General features: G+C 32.9%; 1 protein-coding gene across 3 annotated transcripts in view; it reads left to right on the forward strand.

The window, feature by feature from the left end:
• Positions 1 to 1,134: 1,134 nt before the first annotated feature.
• Positions 1,135 to 10,489, forward strand: part of LOC145293802 (uncharacterized) — a 287,168-nt gene continuing 277,813 nt past the window's right edge. For 2 of the 3 annotated variants that reach the window (XM_080140376.1, XM_080140375.1), the window contains exon 1: positions 1,141 to 2,746. In XM_080140376.1, coding sequence (XP_079996502.1) covers positions 1,759 to 2,746 — 988 coding nt within the window. In that variant the 5' untranslated portion in view covers positions 1,141 to 1,758. Of the gene's footprint in view, positions 2,747 to 10,489 lie in introns of all 3 variants that reach the window. The other variant, XM_080140374.1, reaches the window with a different exon arrangement.

The raw sequence follows: 10,489 nt of genomic DNA on the forward strand, positions 1-10,489 counted from the left end.
TCATGTGCTAACCAAGAAAAAGGAAGTTGTTGTGTGCCTAAGTTGTTTTTATAAACTCTGTCATGTAATCAGCTCGCCTGAGAGATAGCCTCTGATTGGACAAGCCTGAAGGGAAGCTGATTGCTTGCACCAATCAACAATCAAAAACAAATTCAAAATCTCAAACCGCAAGGTGTTGCTGCTTCTACATATTAAACTGAAAAACTACAAGAATCGAAGATTGTAAAGGAATTGGAATATCTACTCAAAATCGATTTCAACGTTTGAAAAGTAGAAAACAGTTTCTTAAAATATTATTGTAAGAATAATATCCAAGAGACGAACAGTAGTCTGAATAATCTAATACAAATTATCCATCCTTATCTAAAAAATTACAAAAAATTCTACTGTTTTTTTACAAATGAGTCAAAGCTTATCAAGGTCAAACACCATTTGAGGATAAGAGTTAATTAAATAAATGGATTGTCAGTTGAATAAAGAGAACATTGAACATAAATGGAATGAATCAGATTTGATTACCTATCAGCAAAACAAAAAACTTGTATAAATCTCAAAGAATATATATATATATAAAATAATGAAGTCAAAAACAGGTTTCCTATGCTTAAACCGTGAATTAACTGATATAAATCACGTGTCACTATTTACTTGCCTCACTGCTAGTCAAAAAGTCAGTTTTTAATGTAAGGAAATGTCCAGCTCACCTAAAACGAGCACTCTGGATTGAGACGAAAATTAAAATTACCCCAATCTATAAGGATATTTTCTTTCTTTGACTAAGGACAGAAAAGATGAAATGTAGCATCAGGACAGATACTACACTTGGATCTTAGCCAAGAGAGGTCCAAAATCAACGTATCCAAGTGTACCTTATAAAAGTAACACAATTTTAATTTAAAGTGTGTGTGTGTGTGTGTGTGAGAGAGAGAGAGAGAGAGAGAGAGAGAGAGAGAGAGAGAGAGAGAGAGAGAGTCTAGTTTGCTAATAATTTTCACAACTGCCATGGTACAAAACACTGTCTGCAGCGTCGTCTCCTTGTACTGTGAGTGCAACTCTTACCCCCTCCGCCCTATCCACCCGCTCCTCCTGCCCGGTCGAGCTGCTACTGCTGATTGAGAGCCTCCCTCATATGACGTCATTTTGCGGGAGCTTGCTTTCTAATCGGAGGGAGAAATTCCCCGCATAAATGAGCAGAGAAGAGGAGCGAGGATTCCCGTTCTATTTCTCTCAAACAAACTCTGAAATCGTATGGGGGGTTCACACAGCATAAGGTACTGTTCCCTCCCACACGTAATTTTCGCTTTCAGAGCGTAAAAAATGTAAACATTTATTAACATGGTAACGCAGTAACGCACAATTCGAATTATGAGCCCACCTACGACCACCGAGAGTCACACCTTTCAATTGCACTGTCACACATTTTTTTTTGTTTGTTTTCCTGTTACTACTAACTAAAAAATCGCATAAGCCACAGACGCACACCTATGTTAAATATTTTGCAGACTAAAATAATTGTTGCTGAGGGTTGGAAACAGACAAGGCACGAGACCGATTAGACCGATATATGTTGGATTTTCGCTGTGCATATCGGTGATGAAGATGATGATATTATACTAACACCACGGGATGCTGAGGAGCATTCCACTCACTAACATATGTACAGAATACGCGTACACGATCATTTAATTGACATAAGCATATATACATGTTTCATTTGATGTGGTGTTTCCGGAGAGAAGGACTATGTAAGTATTGTCCATGCCTAACACGTTGTGGTCTTATGCTTGTGGTGGGACTGGGACACTACATGACAGAAGAAGAAGAAAAAAAAGAAGAAAAAAAAGGTTCTTAGGAGAGACACCGACCAGTCGCTGTCATCGATGTTATTCTCAAACTGGTCCATTTTCCTTAGAAAAAAGAAAAAAGAAAAACCTCACCGGCGTCAAAATTACGGAAGCTAATAACACCCATATTATCAATCCTCTTGCTATACTAATCACGACTGCTTGGTGGATTATTATTGCTTTAGGAAACAAGGAAGTCACAACAATAAAAACAATAAGACTAAAGAAGAGAAGGAGGGAAAAAGAGTGGATTACGGTGACAGTGGCACCATTCCTTGCATTACCGTTTTCTTCGCTTGTAATTATTATAATTCTTTGTAGAACTGTATCCAAACTTATTATTTCATATCATTCTATTGGAATCGCCGTACGTCGTACAGGCATTTCGAATCGATTACCTGGCAAAAGGACAGAAAACGAGACGGAAGAAGACGCGCATAGAAGCCGAAGCGTTTTTCTTTTCTTCTTAGTTATATCTTCATTTTTATTAACTTCATTTGGATCATTGTTGTTATCCCCTGTCATCACCTTTGCCGTTACAGCCGCCATAATAAGCCCTTTTAGGATCAATAGTGGTTGCTCTCGTGACAATTTCTTAGCCAGACGCAGCTTGCCCCCTTCGTCGCCGCCCCTCGTCGCCAGGAATCCCCGACGCTCACCACAGATCATCGCCACCAACAACAGCAACATCATCTATTCATCTTTCAGTTTGGTGATCAAATTCAAAATTCGATTATTGTCACCACCGTTGAGAGACGGACTTTATTACATATTTGCCGTTTTTTATGTCCTTATCGCTGTTCCCGCCTTGAAACAAAAAATAAAAGACAGAATTCACAAGAGAAACCAAAACTTGACGGTGATTTTGTACCAAAATTGGGTTTTGCTTAGCGGAATGCCACGTAAGAAAATATTCATTATTTCATAAATTTTATTGCAAACAAAACACCATTTTTTTTCTTGCAGGTTTTCAACTTTTCCTCGGTAAACGTTACTATTGACGACATAAATTATTTTAATGGGAATACTGCTGTGAAATTAGTCTAAATCAATTCATTTTAGTTTACCTGTTCAATGCTGCTGTTCCGTGTTCACGTGCGACATATTTTACGTTTAAAAAAATAATATTTAATAATAAAATTTAAGCAGGTAATTATTATTATTGGCGACCTTAAATGAACATAAACATATTACGTTACTTCCTTAAGAAATAATGCTTAGGATGCAAACGCGTCGCGTCACACATGAATAGGTAAACCCAAATAAATTTTGGAAGTAATTTCCTAATAAAATAATTTAAATTGATGTTTATATTTTTCTCTTTATTTTTCCTTCGTGTTTTTTTTTCTTCAATGTTATTTGAATCATTTTTAACTTTCACTTATGTTATTAATTCTTCTTCTTTTGCATATTTAGTTCCTCTTAGAATACATAAAAAACATTTCTCTTCAAACACGTGCATTTATTTTTATTAAAATTAAATGCATTGATTCATCAATTTTTCATATTGCAAAATACCCTCCACATTTATTTAAAAAAAAAAAAAAAAAAAGACTAAACAAAAGCGTTTCGTTAAAATGCGCGTCCTAAAAACGTTATGTAAACATCACGAAAAATTACTGAATGAACGTGATGAGAGGGAAGGGAGGGGTCTAATAATGTGGCCAGATTGTTGTTGCAAAATTCATGAATGAAAAAGTGAAATGTAGTAAATATTTTTAATCATTTCTCCTTTATTTTCTTGTCTGTTTCGTTCGACATTTTAAAACCAATTTTTACCTTCACCAAAGTTTTTATATATATATATATATATATATATATATATATATATATATATATATATATATATATATATATATATATATATATATAAAAAAAATCATCAAATTAATTTTCATGCCTTAACTTTAAACTCATTCCTCATTTCACCGGCTTTTGGGCCAGGATCAAAAGTGTAGTCTATAGATTTAGATTAAATGTTTGCTAGACTTTTTGGCTAGGAGCAAAATGTAGTATCTATTCCGATACGACATTTTATCTTCTAGAGTGAGGCAATTTTAGAAAAACTGGACCCCCTTCTCCTATTAAAAATCGACCTTGCGTCTAACTCTGTTCTCGCGGGGAGAAAAATCCATATCGAAGTAAAAGCGGCGAGCAAAAAATGAAAGAATAAAAAAGAACAGGTACTTATTCAGAATACGGACCTTGCTGAAATAATAACGTTATTTAGAAACCCATTCTTACCATGGGAAGACGGGGAGACGTTTTATAACTATTTTATACTTTCACCTAACAATTTAATAAACAAAAGATACCGTAAAAATGTAATTTAATTTGAAAATACTATCTAAAAAAATAGCACGATCCGTATCCTGCACAATTACCAAGGAACTGTATTTAGCATTTTTTTTCTTTTTTTTTTTTTAGTCACTTTACTTCAGTTGAAGTTCTCAGAAATCAAGGGTCTCCTTCCTGAGCCTAATACTTGATCTCTATATGAGATACATAGATATTCGAATATTCCATTAAAGTTCTCCTTTACATATTAAACACTGAGTTAGTAAAGGAGTTAAAAACATAATTTTTCTCTCCTTAATTAACAATTTTAATGTGTTACGTTTCTTGTAGTCCCTTAGTCTTACTGGATTTCCAGGACGAGAATTCATCTAGTCTGGTGGAGTATCCAAACTTCGTGCTGTTACTTGAGGTAACATCATCACTTAGAGAAGGTGCATCACTGCATCAGTGCACCACCATGCACCATTCCTTGTAAAAGCCAGCGTTGCTTAGCGATATCGAGGAGATCTTATTTTGACTGCGAATTCTATATTTTGAATATTTAGTCAGGATTTACTTGTAAGGAAAAATAGGTTATCCTGACAAACAGTTGTACAGAGAAACCTTAGATACTCGATGATAGTGTCTAGTAGACATTCAAGTTCTCTTCAGTAGGCATTCGAATGGGTCACAATGCGTTTACGAGTTAAAAGAATGGGATAGACAGAGGGTGGACGGACGGACCACCGTCCATCCTTCACATACACACACACTTTGTGGGCTTTGTACTTAAATTGTAATTTGTTTTACTTTGTTTGATTATAAAATTTTCAAAATCTAGTTTCTGTTCAGTACAGTTTCAGTAGATTATCCTCCCAGGCATCACCTCCTCCATTCGAAGGTATTATGACCGCGCCTGCGCCCTAAGATGTCCTTAGTAGGAAATATTAACGGAGCAGAGATCATAACTGTTTTTGTAGCCATCCAGAGTTCCCTCTTTTTAGAGGATATGACTATAAGCTGACCCAATGTCTAACTTTATACTTTAACAATGGTCTATTATTTTTTGTGTATCTAGATTTTGTTTTGTTTCTGTAAATGTGTGTTTTTCGCTGTTTCGGTATTTCTTTTACTATGATTTTGTGTATTAAAGTTAAAAGTTAAGCCAGAATGAATAGCTCCTCGGGTATCTTTACGATTATTGTTTCCTCTTAATTTCTGGTTGCCCCTCCTCCTCCTCACGCTAAGAATGTTTTTCTAAATATAACGTCATTATTTAGAAAAAAAAAAGTATAACATAGGGAGAGAGGGCTTCCTATACATATTTTGTACTTTCACCTAACAATTTAATCAACGAAAATTCCCATAAAATATCAATTAAAAACGGAGGAGCAACCGGAAATGAAGTGGAAACAGTAATCGTAAAGAAAACCGGCCCCTCTAAATACTATTATCCAGCGTGACTCCAACCACACACTACATGTTTCTGAAAATGTAAATGAATATCAAAATCGTTATTGTTTAATGTATCTGAACAATATTTTTTTACATTCATCCAGTGCATCCACCCATGTAGTAAGTATATGTCCTGGCCAGGCTTTATATTTTAAAGACAAGAGTGACCAAAAATGAAGAGCGGTTTACAATTTTTTACACCGTTATAAAGTTCGTCCTTCCATCACTTAATAATCGGTGAAAATTTTATATTGATTAGATAATTATCTGATTTTTTGGTAGATTTTTGTAGAGAGACTCCGTCAAAACAAACTTAACAAACCACTTCCATTTTGTCCGTTGCTACATCACATATGAACTGCATAACTTGTTGTGCAGTACAGGTTAATGCGAGGTCTCAAAAAAGAGGTCACCTTTTTTTTTGTTTTTTTTTTTTTTGGCCATTAAACAAAAACTGCAAATTTTAACCGATTTTTATGGCGTTCATGCGATTATGGAAAATCAAACTTTTCAACAAAATATACTTAGGCGTATCGCGATGTACCTTAGTCCCAACCGGATGTTGATCATTTATTTATTTTGAAACATTTTTGTAACTTAAAAAACTTTAATAATTCCGCGTGAAATGGAAATGTTAAAGAAAAATTAAAGAATTCAGAAATCAAACAACGAAATAAAATATGGTGCGTAAATATTATTAGTGCAGATGTACTTTTACTGTTGTAAACCACATATAAAGTGAAGGGGCCGAGAGTTTAAATCATTTTGACACTTAAATTCTTCATAAAATAAATACTACTTATTAATAATAGAAACAATGACGCTGTTGTTGTGCCAATCGCCAAGTATTACCGAATAATTCACTCCTATGAGTGCAGGTTAAGATAAAATAAGATAAAATAAAAAGTTATAAAAATATATTTGTAAATTCTTAGGAGTCACCATCTATGGCGGCGGGTTTGATCCGTAAACTTTTATTTGAACCCAAACTAAGCCCCCCCCCCCTATCAATTTTTATTTTTAAAAGAAAGCTCAGAGTTGTTCCGTTGTTGTTTTTTGTTGTTGTTGTTTTTTGCTATGACCAAAGTGTAGTCTGTTCTGATTCTCCATTTCATCTTTTCTGCCTTCGATCAGTGAAAGAGAAATCTTTCTAGACTGAAACAATTTAATTTTTTTTTTCCTCCCAATCCAGAGTACCCCTTTTTGATGGATCTGGATTTTATACAAATTAAAAAACTATCGTGGGAAGACAAGTCAAAAAAAGACACATCAAACTCAGATCAGAACGTTTTTCCCTTTCTGTCAGTTTCCAAATATCAACATTTCTCTATCCCCCACCCAAAGAATTTGACCATTAATTCCAGGATTTATGAATGTGTGAACACTGTTCTGTTCACACATTCATAAATCTGGAATCGGGCAAAAATGAATGCCGGTGCTCAAAATGTATAAACATTTTGACCCCTCCCTTTACTTAAAAATTCACCAAAAATCAGGAAATTAACCAATTTTAATGAATTTTTCAGTATTTATCAAATAATGATCGCAGAATATAATGGACTAATTTTATTTAAATCTGAGTGGAAATGTATTATTTTGTTTAAAAAAATACCTTTACTAAAGTTATGGTTTTCAGTAATAAATAAAAAACGCAAGAATTTATTTTTGCTTTTTAATAAAGCATCGTAATTTGTAACAATAAAATAAATTTTTTTTTACAGGAACATTACGAAAAAGTCCATAAAGTCCGTATTAATGAATTCGATATAACTCGAAGAAAAATTAATTTCTCGAATGACCGATAAGCATTGTTTATTTAATATTTTCACACAAAAAATTATAATAACAAAAATATTTCTACTTTTTTTTTTTCAATTACAGATTTCGCATAATTTTTATATGCAAGATTTTAATAATTTCCTTGCTCGCAAGAATGTGAAACTTCCGGCGTAACATAATTTTTATATAATCTCGAACAATAATAAAAAAAATGTAAAAACAGGAACATAAAAAATAATTTTAAAAATGATAAAAATTGATACAAACGTTCAGAATAGGAATATATCGATGCACGGCTGGAGGGTGGGGGGGGAGCAATCTGACACCCCTACCTTCTTTTACTATCATGACTTCATTTTGAAACAGCGTTTCGATTGGCTGAAATTTTAGGCTTCCTTATAATCGTGTTTACAAACCATTGTTTGTTGCGTTTTTAGCGAACGGTAAATTACTTGCTTTTCGAGGGCTAATTAAGTTATTTTTGCGCAAACAAGATATTTTTTTTTTTTATTTAATTCAATATCTTAGGACTTTACTAATTATCTTTGAAATAGACCCAGAAAAGTAATATTTATCTTTTAAAGGATTTTTACAATGAATTTATTTAACTTCAAAATTTAGCTGAATTGAGTAGCTCGCCGTGAAAACATTTTTTATAACTTTTTTTTCCTATGTACAAATATTTTGTTCCTTTTGGAAATTAAGTTTAGTCCTTAATCTTTCGAATACAATCAAAAAGTAGTCGGAAACCTACAAAAAAAAAAAAAAAATTATAATAAATCGGCTTTCAAAACTAAGTCCCCCTATTTTTGCCCGTACCTAGTGAACAGAGAAATTCCAAGTATTGACTGGTTTACGGACAGACTTAGTGATTATGGGGAAATACCTCAAGAAAAAAAGTTTAATTACCCAGAAGCATACCAAAAAAAGTCCTCTCCCCCACACACACATAAAAAAAAAAAAAAAAAAAGTTGAAATCTGTGGATTGTAAAACAAACCATGCTGCCCCCAAGCTTTTTTTATTTATTTATTTTTTTTTATCTAACTTCAATTAGGCCAGCAGCGGACAATTCAACGTGGACATTGCAACTATTTGATATACTTTTTCTTTTTTCTTTTTTTCTTTTTTTATCATTTGGCCTCGATTCAGTTCTCTCAAAGTGAAGTTTAAAATAACTTAAAACATGTTAAATTTTTATCAAGTATTAATTAGTTTGAGTGTTTACTTTCTCTTAGGCTGATTACTCATTTCTAACATTTTGATCAGTAAACACTGACTGACCGCAATAGATAAAAATATTATTTTCATTTTGCATTCCACTATTGAGTTGAAAAATGATCTCTCCTCCACAATGAAATATTGATTTTATATGCTAACAAACATCGAAAATCTAACTGGTAAAGCCACTAAATACCATATTAAGTTGATAACGAGAAAATAAGTCTGTGTTTATTAATCCTTATTCCAATTTTTTAATCAAAGTCCATGATATGATTTTGATTTTAGAAAATGTGTAAAATTTAAGTTTAAACTTAAGGGCCCTTAAGGAGAATTTTAAATTCAAGGGATCTTGCTTAATTGGGGTATAATGATTATGGATTGAATTCGATGCAAGTTCTTTTTTTTCTTTCTTTTTTTTTTTTTAGGGGACCTAATATGGGAACAATCCCTCATTTGAAAACTTAAATATTTCAATGAAATATTTAAATTTTCAAATAATGAAATAATGGTAAAATTTTACAATAAGGCCCGTCCGTCTCACATTCGTATATAACAAAATATTTTTACATTCGTATATAACAAAATATTTTTTGTAGATTTCGGTGTGCTAAAAACGAATCTGCAAACCGTTTCCGTCGCAAAAAATAGTTTTCATGATATGAAGAAATTACTTTTTCGAAAAGTGGGTGATCACTTTTCCATGTAAATTTAACTTAAAATGAGCACCCACATTCTGGCCACCTGAGAGAGAGAGGGAGCATTTTTTTGTGTGTTTATTGGCTAAAAAGTTGTTTTGTTTGATTTCTTTTGTATGGTATTAACCCTAGAACTCTGGGACTATTTTCCATTTCACAGCTTAGCCTTCGTTTACGCTACGCGCGAGCATAAACGAAGGCTGTTAAATGTGCACTCGCGTACCAAACTGTCTTGTCACAGTGCAATATTGGTGAAAAATTAAAATTAGGCGAAGAACAAGCAGTTTTCCTAATATTAAACCATGTAATTCTATATGTTATAATGGCTGGCCATTTTGTACGCGCAAGCGCGCGCATGTGGTTGACGCGCGTGCGTGCGCGGTAAATTTGCGACGGAAACGGTTACCATATTCTTTTAAAGCACACCGAAAACTACAAAAAAACTTTTTTTTTTCTATACGAATGTGAGACGAGCCTTAAAGTAAAATAATACCGATTTTTTTAATTTCCTCGTGTCTTTATTGAAAGATGAAAACAGAAAAAGAAATCGAAAAAACTTTTTAGCCAATAAACACACAAAAAATGCTCCCTCTCTCTCAGGTGGCCAGAATGTGGGTGCTCATTTTAAGTTAAATTTACATGGAAAAGTGATCACCCACTTTTCGAAAAAGTAATTTCTTCATATCATGAAAACTATTTTTTGCGACGGAAACGGTTTGCAGATTCGTTTTTAGCACATCGAAATCTACAAAAAAAAATAAATAAATAAATAAATAAATAAATAAAAATAAATATTTTGTTTTATACGAACGTGAGACGGGCCTTAAAGTAAAATAATACCGAAATAATTTCATTATTTGAATTTTCAAATGAGGGGATGTCCTCTAAAAAAACAAAACAAAAAAAAACAATAAAAAAAACAAAGCTAAAATACTGCAACGAAATTGAAAATTAGGAAATATGCATACAGTACAGCCAAGAAATCGAAATAACATATACAGCAAATAACTCTTATCAAACACAGAAAAATCGGTAGTTATACAGTTTAATCAAGACATTAAAAAATGAAAATATCGAAAAAAAAGTTTGAATTGTACGTGTCTGTTATGGAATGAAGTTCTCCGAAAAAAAAAATCACTTAATTTCATCAACTGGTTTTTGTTTTATAGCGAAAAAACAATTTGTTATGATACCGAGCAAAAGGTTCGATTTTTAGG

Source organism: Euprymna scolopes, chromosome 15 (genome assembly GCF_053919585.1).
Source record: "Euprymna scolopes isolate OS-2025 chromosome 15, ASM5391958v1, whole genome shotgun sequence".
In the NCBI taxonomy this organism is placed as follows: domain Eukaryota; kingdom Metazoa; phylum Mollusca; class Cephalopoda; order Sepiida; family Sepiolidae; genus Euprymna; species Euprymna scolopes.